General features: G+C 50.7%; 1 protein-coding gene and 2 long non-coding RNA genes across 5 annotated transcripts; 1 reads left to right on the forward strand and 2 right to left on the reverse strand.

The window, feature by feature from the left end:
* Positions 1-1,008: 1,008 nt before the first annotated feature.
* On the reverse strand, positions 1,009-13,388 carry LOC136568072 (uncharacterized). 2 transcript variants are annotated; one of them, XR_010785181.1, is made up of 6 exons: positions 13,221-13,388; positions 10,017-10,140; positions 6,652-6,680; positions 3,748-3,815; positions 2,125-2,270; positions 1,009-1,173 (listed from the first exon to the last, which is right to left on the reverse strand). It is a non-coding gene; the product is annotated as an uncharacterized lncRNA (long non-coding RNA). The 2 variants fall into 2 exon arrangements; XR_010785180.1 differs by having other exon boundaries at positions 1,009-1,412.
* Positions 1,384-15,361, forward strand: LOC136568081 (uncharacterized). 2 transcript variants are annotated; one of them, XR_010785182.1, is made up of 4 exons: positions 1,384-2,008; positions 2,102-2,222; positions 3,728-3,802; positions 14,600-15,361. It is a non-coding gene; the product is annotated as an uncharacterized lncRNA (long non-coding RNA). The 2 variants fall into 2 exon arrangements; XR_010785185.1 differs by lacking the exon at positions 14,600-15,361 and adding an exon at positions 9,830-10,333.
* A 4,025-nt stretch (positions 15,362-19,386) lies between these two features.
* LOC136567818 (claudin-8-like) lies at positions 19,387-20,049 on the reverse strand. The gene has a single exon (XM_066567572.1). The coding sequence runs from the start codon at positions 20,047-20,049 to the stop codon at positions 19,387-19,389; it is 663 nt and encodes a 220-aa protein (XP_066423669.1).
* Positions 20,050-20,960: the final 911 nt, after the last annotated feature.

Below are 20,960 nucleotides of genomic sequence, written 5' to 3' on the forward strand. Positions count from 1 at the left end.
GGGACCCCCTCCTCCGGAGGGGGCCCTTCCTAACCCCCTCCCCCCTCCCCAAGGACCCCCTCCTAATGAGGGGGCCCTTCCTCACCCATCCCCCCCCCCTCCCTCCCCAGGACCCCCTCCTAATGAGGGGGCCCTTCCTCACCCACCCCGGGACCCCCTCCTAATGAGGGGGCCGCTGTAACCCGCACCCCCACCCGCCCAGTGTGATGTAGGGACAGCCGGAGCCCCGGCGGTGTGGGCCGGTGTATTGGACTGGAATCGGGGGGACCCGCAGAGCGGCTCCGGCCCCGTGTGGGGACCCCAGCGAGGGCGGGGGCGCCGGGCTCCGGCCCTCTGGGCTTTATTATTGCCCGGCACCCCGAGCCCCGCAGCTGCGAGGAAAGGAGGAGAGCGGGGAATGGAGAACGAGAATAGGGGAGCGGAGGGGCACGTGAGGGGAAGGTGGGGAGAGGTCGGGGTGTGCAGGGCGGCAGGGGACGGGGCAGGGGGGAAGGCAGGGTGGGGAGAGAAGAGAGAGGGGAAGGATGGAGGAATAGGGTAAGGTAGGGCTGAGTAAGGGAATAGAGAGGTGGGATGGGAGGAGGGGGCGGGGGGCGGCCGTAGGGGGGGAGGGAGGGGAGGGCTAGGGGGGAGAGGGAGGGGGGGGGCTTGGGGGGGGGGGTGGGTGTAGGGGGTGGGGGAGGGGAGGAAGGGAGGGTAGAAATGAGAGGTATAGAGAAACAGAGATAGAAAAGAAAAGAAACACAGAGGAAAATATAAAGGAACAGAGATATAGGGCCCCGGCCGGCCGCAACCTCCCTCACCGAACGCCGAGGAGCAAATGGCTCTGCTGGGCCCTCCCCGCGCCTTAAATCCCGCCAGGCCCCGCCCCGCGCAGCCGCACTGGGGTCCCTCACACCTGTGCAGGCCCCGCCCCTCACACCTGTGCCGGCCCCGCCCCCGGGGCTCCGCCTCCCCCCCGCCCCCCTCCCGCCCATAAAACCCGGCGGATCCGCGCCTGTCCTGCTTTCTTCGGGGGCTGCTCGTCTCGGGATGCTGCGGGAGCGTCGGTCGGAGCGCTGCGAGGAGATCCGGATTGGGGCTGTTACTGGTGCTGTGTGGAGCCCGAGGTGCTCTGGTAAGACCAGGATCGGGATCTGGGCCCGGGGATTTGAGTCCTGGTTCTGCTGGTGTCTGTTGTGTGAGGCGGGCAGGGTGTGGGTGCTGGGACTAGATGATCGAGGCGGGATTGGGGCTGGGATCGGATCAGTATCGCAGCAGGTGGGAAGAGCCGCTCCGGGATGGGGACCGAGCCCGGCACTGCCGCTCCTGCTCCGGCCGGCACGGGGCTGGGGTCCCGCCGGGGCTCCGGCTATGATGGTGCTGGGCCGCCCGGAAGACGGCGCTTCCCTGGAGTTGCCCCTGGATTGCGGCTGGAAACGGGTAGGGCAGGGGAATTGCCTGTGGCGACCCCAGGACACTGGCGGATGCGGCGCCGCCCCTCAGCACCCGGGGGGACACCGAGCCTGGCCCCGGCAGCATCGCGGCCACCGCGCTCCCCTGTGAGAGCTACAGCGCCCACATTGTCCTTCTCCGTGTCCGCATCCCCGGGGAATCCCTGCCAAACGACCGGGGCTGTAGCGCTGGGGCCGCTGCTCCCGCTGCAGCTGTGCCCGGTGTGGGCCCGGAGGAGGCCAGAAGCCCCCGAAGGGCTGGCAGCCCTCACGCCTTGGGATCTGCAGGAGGAGCTGTGCCTGCAGCGTGCCGAACACGCGTCCCGGCACGGGCACCGGGGTACCGGGACAGCCCTGGCACAGACACAGCTAAAGCACTGCCTGTGGCCCCTCAGCCAGGGGCTGCTCTGAACAGGCAGGTGGAGACACCTCAGCCCGGACAGACGCCACTGACAGCCCAGAGGGACCCCAAGGAGCAGCTGGCATTGCCTGGAATGGAGGCACTGGCCGTTTGTAGAGGGCCTCAGACAGCAGTTCCCATTTCCGATCTCCCAGAGCTCCCACACAGCTGCCAGGTATGTCCTGGCTACCCCAAGTCCTTTCCCTCCTTTCCAGCCTGAGGCCATCGTCCCTCACAGCATTAAAGCCAGGGCCATCTTCCCTCACAGATATTGAATCCCAAGCAAAATACCTTGGAGATGCCTTAAAATCAGAGGTTGGAGCAGGATGAAGTTTGGAACTTTCCAGGGAGCCAGCTGGAAGTGCAGAAGTGGTGGAAAACTTTTGCAGGTGGGTCCCACTGGAGGTGTGCTGAAGGCAGGGATGTGCATCCCTTTCCTGAGGGGAAAAAACATGCAGAAGGCTTCTGCTGAGGCTCTGAAGGGAGCTGGGCTTCTGCAGGGAGAGGTGTGCTGCCTCAGCACAGGCTGGGATCATGTCCAGCCACCAGCTTGTCCTGCTTTGAAATATCAACTGGAGCCTGAGCTCCGGGGGAGGGGGGTGAAATCACCTGGGTTCCAGGGAACTCTGTCAAGTGATGACCCCAGGGACATCAGTGGAGCTGGGGGATGATGAGGGTTTTAAATAGCAAGTTCTATGGAATACAGACCTGTCCTTGTCCTGATCCCACTCAGCTTCCCTGGAACCTCTGCTGGCTCCTGACACAGCTGGTGTAACAGTAGTACCCCTACATGGGAATTTCCACTCTCCATGAGCTGCTGTCAGGTTATTCCAGCAGGAATTCATCAGGGAATGTGGGGCTGTGGGTACAATTCATCTGAACTAGCAAAGCTGATACCAAACCCCAAATCCAGGCACCACATAGAGAACAATCTTAGTGCTGCCCTGTCAGCTAAAACCCCTGGGCTGGGAAATTTCAGCAGCCAAGTACATGGAATAATCTAAATCCCAGCAGCCAGCGTTTCCCAGAGGGACAATCCCAGTCCCAGGGTGGCAGCTCGTGTCGTTCCCCTGCTGCTGGTGGGACAAATTCCCCTCAGGATGGGCGGGAGCTGGGAGCGGGGATGGGGCAGCGCCGCCGGGAGATGAGGCCGCTGCAATGTTGGGAACGTTCCTGCCCTGCAGGAGCCAGGAGCCAGAGCAGATCCCTCCTGGCCAGGCTGGGGGCAGCCGCTGGGTCTGCTCTGGGGGAAACACCAAACACCCTGTCCCTGCCAGGAGCCCTGACCCTGCTTTCCTCCCACTCCTGGGCAGGGCCAGGGCCGCCCTGAGGGGGTTCCGACCCAAAAAACCCCACAGCCCACAGAGTGAACGTTCCCAACAGGGAAATGCAGTGCTGGAATAAAAAAACTGTTAAAAAGGCTATGACAACACTGTAGTGGGATTCCCAGGAACCTCCTGGTTTGCTCCTGGTTCTGTTTTTATGTATTTTAGTCCCTCAATGGGCAGTTTGTAGGGTTTATTCTGGGACTCGGAGGTTGAGCAGGGCTGGCTTTGGATTGGCCTTCACCTCTGGTCGCACTTGGGCCAAGCTGGGTGAACTCCTCACCTCAGCTTTTCCCTCCAGAATATCCCTCACTCATTTCCCTGCAGGTGAGCTCGGGTTTTGCCCCAAACTGGCTGCTCCTCACCTGCCCTTGCCCTCCCAGTGTCCCTCCTGTTCCCCACAGGTGACACCAGGGAGGCCCCTCTGCCTTCCTCCTGCCCCTCTCCAGCCCCAGCTGCTCCTCTGCTCGCTCCTCTGCCTTGTCCCACACAGCAGGGCACCAAAGGGGAAAGGCTTCATTAATTTAATTCATTCTGCTATTAACTAATTAATTAATTCCATTCCCCAGTGAGAAGAACAGGAACTCACAGCCACTGAGGCCTGACAGGTTCCTGCAGCGAGGGCTCAGCGCACGTCCACAGAGGTAAGTCCAGCATCTGAAAGAAAAAAAACACAGCAGAAAAATGTGATTTATTTGGCTTCTAAGTTATTTCAGGTTCTTAGAGCCCAGCCAACATTTGCTCTTGATTTTGGTTGGGTGAATGGTGAGCAGTGGGCACAGGTCATGCCATTCGTAGGGGCAGAAAAAGTAGATTGAGCTCACCTGATTTCAAGTTATTAAAAAAGATTTATAACCCTTTAAACACAACACCCTTTAATTACCAAAATGCTTCTTCCATGATTTTAACTGGTTCTCAGTTGTTTTATAAAACTTAAAATAACACCTCCTCCTTAACAGACTCATAAAACATTAGACAAAAAGTTCTAATTCCAGTCTCAGGCTTACACAAGAGACCCTCCCCATAACCAAACAAAAAAATCAAACTAATGTACCAAAAGTGGACCTTATTAACATTAAAAATACAACTCAACCATATCCAAAAAAACCCCAAATTTATTTCCTCCAAACACTAAATACTCTTCAAATTCTAAATCAAGAACTCTAAAAAGGAACAAAACCCATAAAAAAATTCTTCAAATACCAAAAACCTGAACCTAGAAGTAACTATTACTCAAAGCCCACAAAAATATAGAACAATCTAATCAATATCCCAAATACAAAAAAGCCCCACTATACAAATTAGTACCATGCTAAATAGAACAGCAATGAAAATCTTTTACCAAGAAACATAGCTCCCAATAAATAAATAAAACCACCATGTAAAGATGTAGGTAGTAATAGTAACCCAACAATCTGGAGTTTCTCCAAAACACTTCAAAAACTTCAGTATTTATAAATAACAACCTTCAGTAACTCAAGTATTAATAAAATCAAACAAGATTAAATTTCACTACATTTAAGTCTAAATAGTCTTAAATTTCATTTTATCACTGTAATGTTCTATTAAAGTTAGGTTTATTACTCCTTACTATCAGAATTAATTATTACTAAATTTAAATGTTATTTAATGAAACTTATCCTAAATTTTATTGAAAATCATTTACCTAAACTACAAAGTATAGAGTTCATTTTCTTTAAAAAGTACAACTCCAATTAAAACAACTAAAAATGAACTCTAACAAATACCTACTCATAAGTAAAAAAAATAGTTTATTACATCATCAGCTGCATAAAAAATTCTATTCTTCATTACAATCTCTAGTTTTTATCTTTTATAAATAACACCAAAGAATAGCAATTACTATTAATATCATACTATTTTAAGATTTTTATTCTATTTCCCTCATATATAAATATTTTTATCAGTTATCTTAACTTCTCCAAACACTTAGTACTAATCTACTAATTATAGAAAATTATTAATTTTATAATAGACATTATTTATAAAACATTATTATAATATTCACAACAGACTTTCACATACTTTACCATCTCTTTATATAATTACCAAAAACATACAGAATTTCAAAATCCCACTTTTTTATTCTCTAACCACTTGTACCTCTCTCAATCCAAGTTAACTCCCTAACTAATCTCTACACTAACTCTATAATTTAACCTAATATTATCTCATAATTTTAAATATTTTTTCAAGTTAAAAAAATTCAAATTTATTAAACCTATTAATCCAAACTCCAAACTGTTAATCTTATTACTTTGCTCAGTTATTATTACAAAAACACTTCAATGAAAAATCCAACTACAACATTAATTTATTTTCTAAGTTCCATACCAAGCGATCAATGTCTCCTACATTTCCTCCACCCTCACACTCTCAATATCCAAATCCAAACTGACAATCCTGTCTATAGCCACTTTCAAATCTTTAAAAAATAAGGTTACTATATTCAAAACATCTCTATTCTTAAAACACTTTAAAAAACCCAATTATTAAATAATTTCATTCATCTTTCATCCTAAAATTTTACTCATAATTACCATTTTAAAAAACATTATATAAAAATGTATTAAGTAACACCCACGAATTAAAATTAAAACTATAATCAAACCCTAGCTCTATCTAAATAAAATAATTAACAACAAACCCAAATATTTGCTACATCAAAAATAAAATTCAAATAATTTTAACTTCAACAATTTAACTTTATCAATATAACAACTAAACCTATTTTTAACAATTATGTAACCTTCCACTAATTAAAAATTTATCAACTGTTAGAAACTCTAAAATAATGTACAGTATTTTAATATTTAATAAATATATAATTTCACATGTTACTAATTATATATATAATCTAAATAATTCCTAATTAATTTAATTTTTTCTTTACTGCATACATTATTTTAATCTAATATTTCTTCATACTTATAACAAAATAAAATTATAATAACAACAACTTAAATAAGTATCTCTCAAATCTCTAAGCAATTTCATAAACCAAAATGTATCGATAGTTTATTTCTCGTATGAACATAAAGTTTACTTACATCTCAACAAGTGCAAAAACCCAGGTAAATTTCAATAAAAGACACAAAAAACCACATCACACAAAACCCACACTGACCACTCCACCACTAAAAAAAAAGTCAATTACACAATGTAAAATACAAATGTAAATTACACAAAAATTCCAACCTACACCTAACAGCTTGTATTACACCCACCAAAAACTATCAACTGTAGGTTTCTTTATAAATATAAAAATCAATAGTATAAAATTCTTACTAAATAATAACTTAAAACTATAACATTCAATCAATATGATGCCTCTATTTAGGCTATTTACTTTTAATTATACAACTTTACCAATTACCCAACCTAAACCAAACAATTAAAAAACTTTAAAGTTTCAGGTTTAAATACTTTGTATTTATCTATCACTACTCAAAAAAATTCATTCTTTACTTACCTAATCAATACACCAATTACAAATAATCCCTATAATGAAAAACAAGTGCATTATTAACTCTTAATATAAAAATTATTACCAATATAAAACATAAAAAAATCATTTATTCATCAATACTAATCAAAACGCAAAAATAATTTCAAACCTTGAAACTTAAAAAAAAACCACATCACTTTTTATGCCACCTATTACTTCAGCAACACTAAAATGATGAAATAAATTAAAATATTATCTAAATAAGCAATCTAACACTACATCCTTTACATGAAATAACTTTTTAACAGATAGCAAAAGTATTAAACACGCAGTTTTACAAAACAAAACAACAGTGAATTTTCTTTTATTAACACACAAACATAAATATAAAAATTTTAATGAAATATATTCTATACGTTTATCTAATAACTCAAAATCTATTTATAAAAATAGACAACTTTTAAAAATATCAAAAATAAGAATAAATAATAAAACTTAATGGAACAATTTATTTAATAAATCAAATTTAACACCATCATTAAAAATAAAACAAAATTATATATTTTAATTTTTATAATATTACTACTAATAATAATAACACCTTATTTACATTAATATATGCAACCAATGCTTAACAAATCTATTAATAAAAATTTCTTAATACAGAGAGAGAGGGGAGATGTGGGAATTGGAAAACCAGAAACTTCCAGGGACACCAAAAGATTGGATCTGCAGGTGGGAAGGAGCTTGGATTGATGTAGAAATACAACACAGAGGCATTAGCAGAAAATCATCCATAAAATAATGATGTGTCTATGGTTGTAAGTGAGAAGCTGTAAAGGTGAGGTGGTGAAGGGTTTCTGATGTGAGGCTGGGGCTGTACAGAGCAAACCAAGAGTTCAGAATCATTACAGAAGCTCCTGTGGGCAAGGGAGAAGCCATTGGACAAAGTGCCCACAGTGCAGCAGAATTAAGTCAAGGTGATGGGTTAGAAAAGCAAAATCACCCTGTGGCAGCTCTGTGGGTTAGAAAGTGACACATGGCCTTGTGACAAAGAGCTGGGACTGCTCTTGAACAGTAGCAAACTGCAAACTGCTCACCCCTGTAAAGTGTGCTGGGCTCTGGGGCTGATCTGTACCTGAGCAATGAATCCTTCCTGCCCCAGAGCCAGCCCCTGAGGCTGATCTGTACCTGAGCAATGAATCCTTCCTGCCCCAGAGCCAGCCCCTGAGGCTGATCTGTACCTGAGCAATGAATCCTTCTCACCCAGAGCCAGCCCCTGAGGCTGATCTGTACCTGAGCAATGAATCCTTCTCACCCAGAGCCAGCCCCTGAGGCTGATCTGTACCTGAGCAATGAATCCTCATGACCCAGAGCCAGCCCCTGAGGCTGATCTGTACCTGAGCAATGAATCCTTCCTGCCCCAGAGCCAGCCCCTGAGGCTGATCTGTACCTGAGCAATGAATCCTTCTCACCCAGAGCCAGCCCCTGAGGCTGATCTGTACCTGAGCAATGAATCCTTCTCACCCAGAGCCAGCCCCTGAGGCTGATCTGTACCTGAGCAATGAATCCTCATGACCCAGAGCCAGCCCCTGAGGCTGATCTGTACCTGAGCAATGAATCCTTCTCACCCAGAGCCAGCCCCTGAGGCTGATCTGTACCTGAGCAATGAATCCTTCCTGCCCCAGAGCCAGCCCCTGAGGCTGATCTGTACCTGAGCAATGAATCCTTCTCACCCAGAGCCAGCCCCTGAGGCTGATCTGTACCTGAGCAATGAATCCTTCTCACCCAGAGCCAGCCCCTGAGGCTGATCTGTACCTGAGCAATGAATCCTTCTCACCCAGAGCCAGCCCCTGAGGCTGATCTGTACCTGAGCAATGAATCCTTCCTGCCCCAGAGCCAGCCCCCTGTACACAATCTGTACCTGAGCAATGAATCCTTCTCACCCAGAGCCAGCCCCTGAGGCTGATCTGTACCTGAGCAATGAATCCTTCTCACCCAGAGCCAGCCCCTGAGGCTGATCTGTACCTGAGCAATGAATCCTTCCTGCCCCAGAGCCAGCCCCTGAGGCTGATCTGTACCTGAGCAATGAATCCTCATGACCCAGAGCCAGCCCCTGAGGCTGATCTGTACCTGAGCAATGAATCCTCATGACCCAGAGCCAGCCCCTGAGGCTGATCTGTACCTGAGCAATGAATCCTTCCTGCCCCAGAGCCAGCCCCTGAGGCTGATCTGTACCTGAGCAATGAATCCTCATGACCCAGAGCCAGCCCCTGAGGCTGATCTGTACCTGAGCAATGAATCCTCATGACCCAGAGCCAGCCCCTGAGGCTGATCTGTACCTGAGCAATGAATCCTTCCTGCCCCAGAGCCAGCCCCTGAGGCTGATCTGTACCTGAGCAATGAATCCTTCTCACCCAGAGCCAGCCCCTGAGGCTGATCTGTACCTGAGCAATGAATCCTCATGACCCAGAGCCACCCCCTGAGGCTGATCTGTACCTGAGCAATGAATCCTTCTCACCCAGAGCCAGCCCCTGAGGCTGATCTCTACCTGAGCAATGAATCCTTCTCACCCAGAGCCAGCCCCTGAGGCTGATCTGTACCTGAGCAATGAATCCTTCTCACCCAGAGCCAGCCCCTGAGGCTGATCTGTACCTGAGCAATGAATCCTTCTCACCCAGAGCCAGCCCCTGAGGCTGATCTGTACCTGAGCAATGAATCCTCATGACCCAGAGCCACCCCCTGAGGCTGATCTGTACCTGAGCAATGAATCCTCATGACCCAGAGCCAGCCCCTGAGGCTGATCTGTACCTGAGCAATGAATCCTTCTCACCCAGAGCCAGCCCCATCCCTTGGTTGCTGACAGTGGTGGCTCTGGGCAGGGCTGTCTCTGTGTCTCCTCCAGCAGACAGGGCTGGGGCTATGTCACAGACATCTTTTATGGAAAGTCCTTTCCTTGGGATTTTTCCTCCTGAGAAGCTGAGAGACCTCAGGAACAAAATGTCAGCAATGGTTTTCTGCTGCTGTGGGATGCAGCAGGTGCATCTGGGATTGGGCTCATGGGGCTGTTTCTAATTAATGGCCAATCACAGTCAGCTGGCTCAGACTCTCTGTCCAAGCCCAAGCCTTTGTTATCATTCCTTCTTTTTCTATTCTTGGCCAGCCTTCTGATGAAATCCTTTCTTCTATTCTTTTGGTACAGTTTTAATGTAATACACACCATAAAATAACAGATCAGCCTTGTGAAAGATGGAGCCAGCTCCTCGTCCCGTCCCTCACCCTCGGGCCCCCGTGAGCACGGTCACAGGGCTGGGCTGGCAGCAATGGCATTCCCAGGCAGCTCATGCCAGCAGAGAGGAAAAGGGGAGCCCTGTGTCCCTCTGACTCACCCCACAGCCTGGGCAGGACCAGAGCCCTCCAGTGCAGACCCTGCTGCTGAGGCCTCGTGGCTTTGGCTGCTCAAACACCGAAGATTTGGGCAAAGATGGGAGGAGTTTGGTGATTTCTCCTGTCCTGAAAGAGAGGAGGAAAAGAAAATTAAGTCCAGTGTGGAAGTCCAAGGATCCAGTTTTCACACTTCTGCTCTGATTGCTCGCTATGAGGTTTTATCCATGAGAGGTGACACCAGTTCAAACATAAAAGTGCCCTTCTCCAGCATTTTCATTCCTAACTATTTCAGACATTAAAAGGAAGCTCATTTTTCTTATTGCATTCTTTGCCTAACTTTAATAGAACCGTTTTCATCTCACATCTCACTTGTCAGTGCTTTACACTGGACTTTGTACAAAGGGCTGGTGTATCACAAGAGATCCCAAAGAGAAACCCCTCCAGAACCTGCCAGGGGAGGTTCCAAGGCACTCCAGAGCACAGCCAGCTGTTCCTGCCTTGCCAGGCCACACCATCCTGTCACATCCAGCTGGGCTGTGCAGGCCAGGCAGAGGCTGCCCTTCCCTCTGGGGAGCACCTGAAACAACAGGGGAAAGGCAAAATGGAAATGTTTACTGTCAGAAAAGGAGTGCCTAAAATCAGAACTTCTGGGCAAATTCACTAACACCTCTTTCACATGAGAAACACAGGCCATGGCCATCCTTCCTGTGAAAACAGGAAGGAGAACTACAGGAAAAGCAGGAAGACAGAGTCCCTGATTTGGATACATTTCCCAAAGTCTCTTCTGCGTTGTACGCTCTTTGTGCTCTTTAAAAGAATGGATTGCTGCTAAAAAAATAACATTTTATCAGCCACAGCCAGGGGGTGAGCTACAGCTGCAGAGGCAGGCGTGGGGGAGAGCTGGAGAAGTGAAGGAACAGGCAATCCTGTCCAAAATAAATCTTGTTTAGATTCATCAGCGCTGGGAACGAGGAAAACACGCTGTCCTGGATGCATCAAGGCCACAATGGCCCTGGCTTGGTCATTGTCCTTTGCCCCTGAGCTTTGGCTTCACCCCCTCTCCAGAGGAGCAGGGAATGCCTGCAGGGAAAGGGGACTCAGGTCCCCCTCAGGGATGTGTCAGGAAAGGAGGGGAGCTCTTTGGAGTAGCTGACCAGTCAGAAGCTGTGCCAGGGGCAGCTGGGGCTGGAAATGCTCACTCAGGATTGCACACCTGGGGGTGCCAGGAAGCAGGGGCTGCACATGTGCCCGATTCTGTGATGGGCCAGTCAGAAGTCATGTAACCCAGCAACTGCTCCTCTCTGCACCACTTAGAAATACATGAAAACCAGAAAAAAACCAACCAAACAACAACTGCAAGAGAGAGGGCTCCGTGCAGCATCACCTCAGTGTTCTGCTCAGTATGGGCAGAAGGAAGGAGGAAAGCTGTTCCTGCAGTACTGCCAGTTGTGCACCAGGCAGTCTGAGAGAGCCAGAACTGCCCTCAGCTGCAGCTTCCTCCTTGCTCTGAGGGACCAGAGGCACCACACAGCCCAAAACTGGCAGCACTCACCCCCTGCTAGCACGGACACCTTCACATTCCCTCTTTGGCCAAACCCGGGATGGTTTCAGCACTCACCCCCTGCTAGCACGGACACCTTCACATTCCCTCTTTGGCCAAACCCTGGATGGTTTCAGCACTCACCCCCTGCTAGCACAGACACCTTCACATTCCCTCTTTGGCCACACAAACCCGGGATGGTTTCAGCACTCACCCCCTGCTAGCACGGACACCTTCACATTCCCTCTTTGGCCAAACCCTGGATGGTTTCAGCACTCACCCCCTGCTAGCACAGACACCTTCACATTCCCTCTTTGGCCAGACAAACCCGGGATGGTTTTGCTTTCCTGTCAGCCTTGGCACATTTCACTGACATTTATCCAGGCAGCAGACTCCCTGTGTGGCTCTGGGGTCAGATCCCCTTGGCACAAAAACCTGAGAGAAGATTGGAAGGAATCTGTTAAATCTTCCTCACACAAAGCACCAATTTATCAGATTATGCTCCTTTCTGACCCACAGATGGGGCAACTGAGGGGCCTTTAAAAACTTTGATTCCATGTTCAGTCTCATGTGAAGGGTGAGACAATACAGATGTTATAATTCACACCATCACAATCAGAAGCCATCTATTTCCTAATTCCAATACACTCTAAGTGTTTCTTGGCCTGTCAGCTTTTGTCACACCATGCTGTAAATTCCTTAAAACCAATCATCTAAAGCTACCCCTCCTGAATCTTATTACAATGGATCTTTCATAGTTCTATTTCTCCAAAGTACCCAGCCTAATTTACAAAGTCACCCTTTAAAACTTGTTTCTAGCTCCAGTTCTCTCTCAGCAATGCCTGTCCCATTCCGTGGCATTTCTAGTCAGCGTTTCTTATCTCAACATCTCCATACAGACACACGCTGTGTGAGCCTTCTGTCAAACTCTGAACGTTTCCTGCACATCCATGTCCCTCACCAGAGCTGCTCTCGGCCAGCACGGGGCTGTGAGTGCTGCTGCAGGGCACAGGCTCTGAGGAGCGCTGCGGCAGTGACATCAAAGCCAGCAGAAGCCATTGCCGAGCAGACAGAGATCCTCCCCTGCTCTGACGGCTGAGTCCCTGCGGCTCATCCCCACCGCGTCCCTGCTCCAGGGAGGATGCCCTGGGGCCACACGCTGCCCTGCCGGCAGAAGAGAAAGGGTTAATGAAGCTTTTGGGGCACATCCTGTCCCAGAGGGGTTTGACACAGGCACGGGAAGCTCTCACACGCAGATTGTCCTGAGCCGGAGCACTCCGGGGCATCCTTGAGACAGAGAGCAGGAAAAAGCCGCAGCTGCAGCTCTGATCCTGCTCCGTGCTCTCCCAGAGGGGCAGGAACCCCATTTCCTCCCGACCCCGGGAGCCCCAAGGAAAATCCCTTACTGGGCTGGCACTGGAGCTGCCGCTGGAGCTGCCGCTTTCCTGGCACTCTTGCCCCAGAGCCAGCGGTTTCTGCGGGAGCAGGAGGTGTTCGTGCAGGTCAGAAGCTGCCCGTGCCTGGAGCATTCCCTTGGGGACACGAAGCTTCCCACGTGCATTCTGCAGCCCGATTTGTCATTTAGGCGCGTTTCAAGAGAGTTTAAATGGGAGTGAGGTGGCTTGGTGCCAGCACAGCGTCAGATACGGGGCATCAGGAGACTCACCGGACGACATTCCCTGCAGACTGTCCCCTCTCAGCACCACAGCTGCAGCATCGCGTTCCTCACCGAGCTCTGTTTCCAGGACTCCCCTCAGGAAACTGGTGGCGCTTCCAGATGCAAATCCCCGAGGCACCACCGCTCCTTTCCCCCCGCGAACCCCCCTCCCTCCGTCCCTTCCTCCTTTTATAACCACGGCTCCACCCAGGATTCAAAGGGAGGCTCCCAGGTGCTTCCCGAGACCCAAATCATGCCAGGTGTTTCGGGAAAGAAACAGAAATAAGCTCGTCCCTTTTGGGGTACCAAATTATCTTTTCCCACATTCCCCCTTCTGTCTCCTGTTCCCTAAGGCAAAGCACCCGGATCAGGTGGGGGCCAGGGGGGAAGTGACTGCAGCCGCCCTTGGGCATTCCTGCTGCTCCCAGGGGGAAAAACCGCCTGGGAATGTGCTTCTGGTCACAGTCATCAGCTGTGTGACGGGAGTCCCCGAAATAGAACTGAGCATCTGTGACAAATAAATGGGGGTGCTAAAGATGGAGTGATAGCAGAGGGAACCTTGTTCCTGCCAGTGACCCGTGGGAAGAAAGCAATTCCCAACCATCTTATGCTTGGGAAACGGGGAGAGGGAATTCTGTGTCCTCTCCTGCTTGGGATACACATCTTCGCTGTCCCATAAAGGGACCATCTGAGGCTTTAGAGAGATGGCCGTGGGTCAAGGATCTGCTGCCTTGGCAGGGCAGAAGGTTGAGCTGCTGTTCGTGATGGTGACAATGACCTGAATAATTAGAGATCCGGCCTGGGGAGGGGGGTCCTGCCCAGACCCCCTGCACTGGCCTGGGGAGGAATGTGGGTTTTTACCCTAAAACCACTCTGGGAAGGACGAGATGCAGAAACCCTCACCCCAAGGCTCACCAAGTGGTTTGAGGGCAGTGCAGCACTGGGCTCTTGTGCAGGGCAGGCTGGATCCCTTTGCCTGACACAGACCACGAGCCTCAATGCACCCCAGAGAGCTGCTGAGCTCCCAGCAGGATTGTCCCTGCATGGTGGAACGTGTTCCCAAGCTCCCGTGGAGCTGGGTGAGCACCCTGGAGTGACATCCACCCCCAAACCCATGGCACCCTGAGTGTGACTGAGCGCTGGGTCTGAGGCTGCCAGGAAGGGCTGGGCTCAGGACCAGAGGCTGGAGGCCAAGGTGGAGTGAAGAAAGACCCCTTTGCCTCCTTTAAAAACCCTGAGTTTAACCCTTGGTGCCCCACAGGCAGAAGGGTCCCTCAGGATGTGCCCTGAGCCTCCACACTCACACCTGAGCTCCATGGGCACGAGGCCCTGACACCTGGAGCCACCTTGGCCCCATCCCTCGAGGTGATTTCTGTTTCCTCTTTCAGGAGCATGGGATGGGAACCCCCCTCCTCCTCAGCAGCCTGGGCAGCTGAACTGAGAAGAGGAACTCCCACCACCAGAAGCTCATCAATGCTGCTCCAGCCCCTCGTGGACAGAGCTCCTGTTGGAATAGCAATGATAACACGACAGGTTCTCGTGAAGGAGCAGTTCTTGTTCTCAGGAGCACATTTACAGGAGGAGACAGCTGTACCCTGACCAGGATTAGAGGGGCCCTGCTGCCAGCCAGCTGGAGGAGAAGGAGAATTGGATCTCCTGGACTGTGTGGGTCCATGGCCTGGCACATCTGACCCACAGAGGGACAGCTGTGGTGCACACTGGCCCTCGGCGTCCCCTGGTGCCACCAAGGGGCGTGGGAGTGGATCCCATTTCCATTTCTGGGCTCACAGGAGGACCCCAGCAGCTGCAGGGAATTACCTGGGAAGGAGTGGCACAAACAGCCCGTGGTGGCTGGCCCAGAGGCTCTGCAGCCCCAGCACAGACCGGCTCAGCAGTGAGTGCTGCAAAGACCCAAAGGACAGCGCCGGGCTTTTGGCATTGCTGCTGCACAGACAGAAGCCATCAGAGAGCTGAGTGCCCTGCCTGGTCTCTCGGATCAGCCTCTGCTGTGGGACTGCTGAGGGCTGAAGAGCAGCAGGTACCAATCCCCACAGCAGCCCTGCACCATCAGCAACTCCTCATCATAACACGAACTGGCTCTAGAACAGCCCAACAAAGGCAAAGTGCTTTGGTTTCTTTCCTCCCCTTAATTAAACCAAAATAAAGCCCTAAATAAGACTTGTCTCAGCTTGTGTCTGTGATTCCCATTCCCAGGAGATGATCTGGGAACTGGGGAGCCAAGGGGGGGGGGTCAGCAAGGCCTGTTCAGCCCTGCAGGGCCATGCCTGAGTCCAGTGGACATTTGGGATTATTTTCAAACCAGTACAGGTTATTTAAAGTCATTTAAGTCCCTACTCAGGTTACTTTAGGTCATTTGAGGTCAAAATCGAGGTTACTCCAGGTCATAGGGGTCATTTGAGGTCACTTGACTCTTTTTAAATTTATTTTATAATTTAGTTTATTTTCCTTTAAATCTTTCCTTGACTTAGTTTGGGATGACTTGAACAGGAAGCCCAGTGCACAGGGACTCTGTCTGTGGCCTTTGGTGTCCTTAACATGCAGCCAGGACAGCAGGACAGCAGCCAGGACAGCTGGACACGAGTGGCCATCCCACACTCGGGTCAGGGTCTGCAGAGCCCTGCAGATTTGGATTTCTCAGCTGGAAGAGAGGGCTGGGAGAGCTGGGCTCTCAGTGGGCAGGGAGCTCAGGGATTCAGGGGCAGGCAGAGCTGCCAGGGTCTGCTTTACTCCCTGGATTTCCTTGCAGGCAGCAGACAGAGGCAGGAGGGGCCGGTCCAAACGTTCAAACGTTGTTAAAAGGGTTAAGGCGGTGACAACCAGGGTTGGTAGGGCCACAGTGAGATGAGGAGGGACTGGGAGGAAAGAGGAGTGCTATGAACAGTCTGTACGAACAGTTTGGGGGTGTCAATATGTCCTGCAACCACCAAACATCAAAGCAAATAAAGCAGCAGGATATTACAGCAGAGATTTACTAATATTTAACAGTATTACTACATTTATTAATCTATAACAATATAACAATATTTACCCGGCTCTTTCCCAGCAGCGCAGGGAGGCTGAGGGCTCTGCCAGCTGTGCCTGGGCTGTGAGCACAGAGCCCCAGGGCAGCTTCACCCCTGCAGGAGAGCAGAGCTGCAGCCCACAGGAACCCGAGCCAAGGTTTTACAAGTGACATTCCCCGGGCCAGGCCTTCCCTGCCACAGCAAAGTGCAGCCAGGAGGGATTATTCCCACCCCTGGAGCACAGAGGGACTCCTTCCCAAATAGCCTTTGCTCTTGTTCCTGAGCATCCTCGCCTCACCTGTCTCATGGAAGGACATTCAGCCATCCAGAGAAGCTCCAGGAATCCCCCTGGACACTCGGGGTCACTGGATGTGGGCTCTGGCTGGGTATAAGCCAGCAGGAGCAGCCCTGGGCATGGGGATGTGTCCCAGCTCCTCCACCAGCCAAACTTTTCCTGTTCCTCTCAGGAAACTCATCCACAGCAGCAGGTCAGTTGCAAGGTCCAGGGGTTTTTTGCTAAAGCCTTACAGCTTCTTCTTCCTGGTCCCAGAGTCAGTTCAGAGCATCTGACCAGGGCAAAGGAGGAGGAAAATCTCTGTGTCCCTTAGCAGGCACACATGCACCCCTTCAGCGGCAAATGCCTTCCCTGCATACAGACATAAAACACCTGCTGATCCTCTGAGAGGGATTTTCCCCACCAGAATCCACAATGTGGGAACTCCAGCTCTGCTCAGCAGCAGGAGGCAACCCCCAGTTCCCTGTCCTGCAGATCAGCTCCACCTGAGACAGCTGTTCCTGCAGCAAACTCAGAAATGTTAGTGCCACACACTCTGAAACTCTGTATTCCTGTGAGCCTGAAACGCCCCACACGTCACCAGAAATTGCCACTCGTGCCACTCAATCCCAGACATGCCAGCAGCAGCCCAGCCTGGCTCTGCCCTTGCAATCAGGGCTGGATTCCAAGCCCACACAGGAGCACGGGGCTGTCTGAGCTCCCCTTTTGATCAGCTGGAAAAAGACAGAAATGGGGAATATGCAGTCATCAGGAGCTAATGCCAGACATGAAAAGCTCAGGTTTGCTTTGAAATGGATGTTAAATGCTCAAATAAAACAGTTTTATCTTTGTGCTCTTTGCAAATAAAGTTGCCAGTGCAAATGGCACACCCGGTTCCAGTTTGGTTCCTAGATGAGCCCACTGATAGTGGAAGCACTCGGGATCCTCTAATTAATGTTACAGAAAACTGTACTTAATTACTTCTTAAGCACTTACATCTGCATAAAGTTGCATTACACTGAATACATCATCATTTAAATCCATTACCTACACATAAATATGTATCAGATTTGCATTGCAAATGTCTTCATCCTCTGCTTTGTTAATCAAAATGTCATATCTAAATTACTCCAAAATGTGCAATTCTGGCTTACTCACCAAATAGTTCCATATTAAACAAAATGAAAATCACAATAAAGAAAAAAAAATCACAATAAAATAGGAGGTGAGGTTCCTCAGGGTGGAGGAAATTATTACCAAAGTCACCAGGATGACTCCACTGAAATCAGCTGTCAGTGACAGCTGCCCTGACAGACTTCATAGAGACAATAGGAAAAAAAAATATTGTTTAGTGCTAGAAAAACCTATTTACAAGAGCTTCCTTCAATTTCCATCTAGGATTAGTAAGTGCTGATTTGACTGCTCGAGTGATGAGCTGGAGACATTAAACCAGTTTTGTGGGGCCTGGAAAATTCCCCGTGCAGGATCTGAGCTGGTTGCCTTCAATGCAAATGCTCCTGAGTTAATCCATGTAATGAATTTCTGTGGAGCACGGCGCTGTCTCATCTCAGTTCATCTGAAGGCAAGTTAATAAAAGGCTCCTTTAATTAAATGCAGCTTTCCATGTTCCCTTTCAAATGGAGCAGCCAAATGAATGCACAGAGACATTGCTCTCCTCAGCCCAAACAGCCATTACAGATTTTCTCAGCAGCCACAGGCACAGCAAAGGGTCAGCCTGAGCCCTGTGCCATGAAATTGTCCCTTGAATGCTCAAGTCCATCACTGCTGGGTGAAAAACCAGGAAAACCCTGCTGAGCTGGGCCTTCCTTGGGCACTTACCATGGAAGTCAAATGCAGGCTCCAAGGCTTTCAGCTGGGAATACTGGAATTCCAAACCATGCAAATGCTGTTGGATCCTGCAGGACAGACAGACAGACAGACAGGACCAGGCTGCATTCCCAAGGCAGCCTGGCAAGCCCAGAGCAGCTGGAGCAAGGTCAGGGCTTGGCTTGTTGGGCGTGCTGGGAGCAGCTCTGTGCTCTGAGGGGCAGGTGGGGACTGCCTGTGCATGCCCTGGCTGGGAATTGCACTTGGCACGAGCACAGGGCTTCCTGAGCAGGGCCAGTGCTGAGTTTTACAGAGCAGGTGCTGCCTGCAGAGCACGAGGGGTGGCAAGCAGCAGGGAAGCCAATACTGGGGGTAAATGGTTAAAAATCCGTTCCACGAGCCACGTTCCGTGCCCTGCAGAGGAGATGAGGAGGATGCACCAGCTCCACGAGCATCAGAGAGATCCATGGGCAGTCCCAGAGGCCTCTGCTGGGGTAGCACAAACATCTCTGTGCCAGGACTGGAAGCTGGAGGCTTCTCTGTTCCCTGAGCTGTGCTGCCAGCTCCAGGCCTGTCCCAGGACATTCCTCAGGGACACTCCACTCCCCAGGGAAATGCCCTGCTCCCTTTGCCCCTCAGGGAGGGGTACTGCACAGCAGCTCCTTCCCTGCAGCCCAGCACAGGCTGCTCACCTTCCCTGAGAGCCTCCTGACTGCTGCTGCCATTCCTCATTCCCAAAGGGAGGGAGGCTGTGCTCTGACCTAGCACCTGTGTGAGAACAGCTCCTGCCAGGCATCACAGAGCAGAGATCCAAGTCAGCAGCAAACAGCAGAGCAACAGCATCACTCCTCCTGGAGGCAAATTAAGAAGTCAACCAGCACATGCCGAGCAGGGAGATCACAGGCTGCCCCTGGACCCCTGGCGGTGCCCAAGGCCAGGCTGGACGGGGCTAGGAGCATCCTGGGACGGTGGAAGGTGTCCCTGCCATGGCAGGGGCTGGGATGGATGATCCTCAGGGTCCTGTGGAGCCCAGACTCCCCGTGGGCAGCAGCTACACGTAGGCATGGACGCACGGGGCCGGCGCTCCCGCCCGGGGCAGCGCTGCCCGCGCCGCCAGCCAGGGGTGGCTGTGGCTGCCAGCCGTGCCAGCCCGGGCCCAGACGTGGCAGTACATGGCTCCTGCAGCCAGCAGCAGGGCACTGCTGGCCCAGCCCACGTACAGGGCAGCCCCCAGCTCCCGTTTCAGGGGCACGGGCACCGCGGGGTCGTAGAAGTCGCGGACGATGGCGCCCCCGGTCCAGGACACCGGCACCAGCACCAGGCCGCCCGTCAGCAGGAAGGCCACCCCCGCTGCCAGGATGAAGGTGCTGACGGCCTGGGGCCCCTCCTTGCTGGGCTGGCTGTACTTGACCCCCACGATGGCCACGAGGAAGGCCACGATGGCCAGCAGCACGGCCAGGCACATCAGGGCGCGCAGGGCCTCGAGCGGCGGCGGCAGCGCCAGCACCGAGTTGTAGAGCTTGCACTGCAGCCTGAGGCCCAGCTGGCTGATGCAGTCCATCCACAGCCCCTCCCAGATGCTCTCAAACACCACCAGGTTGGCCTCCACGTGGGCAGACACCCTCCACTGGGGCATGGCCGTGGCCGCCAGCGTGCCCAGCATGCCCACGCCGCCGAACACCAGCCCGGCGATCTGCAGCACGCAGCAGGACATGCTGCCCAGAGATGATCCTCCTGCTGCCCCAAAAAGGTTCCAGCTGCCCCAAAGGAGCTCCTCCTGCTGCCAAAGTCACCTGCTCACACCAGCCATGCACTCTGGAAAGCTCCAATGGAATCTGCAGGACGGGCAATGTCTTCTCCAGCGTTTCCTGGTGCAGCAGGTCGGGTTCCTGGGGAGAGGCTGGCTCCTGCCTGGAGCTCCAAGAGGTGGAAATCCATTCCTGAGTGCTCCAAGGCCCTGCTATTTATTGGCTTTAAATCCCCCTTGAGTGCAGCCCATCAAGCCGGGCAGGTTTGCAGCCAATGGCAGCCTGGGAGAGGTGGGGCAGGGCTGGTTTCACTGCTGCTCACAGGCTGCCTGAAGTGCTGCTGTAATTAGGCAAGTGACAGGGATTCAATTAAAGGTGCCTCATTGCAGGGCTAACAATTTCTTAACTGCAAGATTGCAGCTCTGTTGAAATCCAGCACAGGAGGCCTGAACTTCCTCCTGCTGGAATATTGTTTGAAATGGGTCATTACAGTTGTTCTTACAACAAAAGCTCAACTTGAGGCTTGAGTGGGGCTCATTTCCTAAGTGCTGGGAAAACAGCTGATTGTTATTTCCTTTCCCATCAAGCCAACAGGTACTTGGTGCAGCCCTTTAATGCAGATTTCTCGTTTTGATCAAGCACAAAAGCCTAATCAGGATCTTAGGCAGGTACAGGAAAGTCAAGTATTCCAGCCAACATCAAAGCCTCGCTCTTCCAAAATTCTTTCAAAATTCACCAGGGCAACAAAGCAAAGAGGAGGCTGAGCTTCAGAGCTGCTGCTTTGGATGCAGGAGCAGAGGCACAGCTGGGGGATAATCCCCCATGAGAACCAGGAGGAGAACGTTGTCATCGTGTGGTCTCAGTGACACTGGGGGTG

This window comes from Molothrus aeneus, chromosome 2, assembly GCF_037042795.1.
Source record: "Molothrus aeneus isolate 106 chromosome 2, BPBGC_Maene_1.0, whole genome shotgun sequence".
NCBI lineage: Eukaryota > Metazoa > Chordata > Aves > Passeriformes > Icteridae > Molothrus > Molothrus aeneus.

What these genes read in the sequence shown, in the direction of transcription:
- LOC136567818 (XM_066567572.1), bottom strand. Translation starts at nt 20,049, where the DNA reads ATGTCCTGCTGCGTGCTGCAGATCGCCGGGCTGGTGTTCGGCGGCGTG.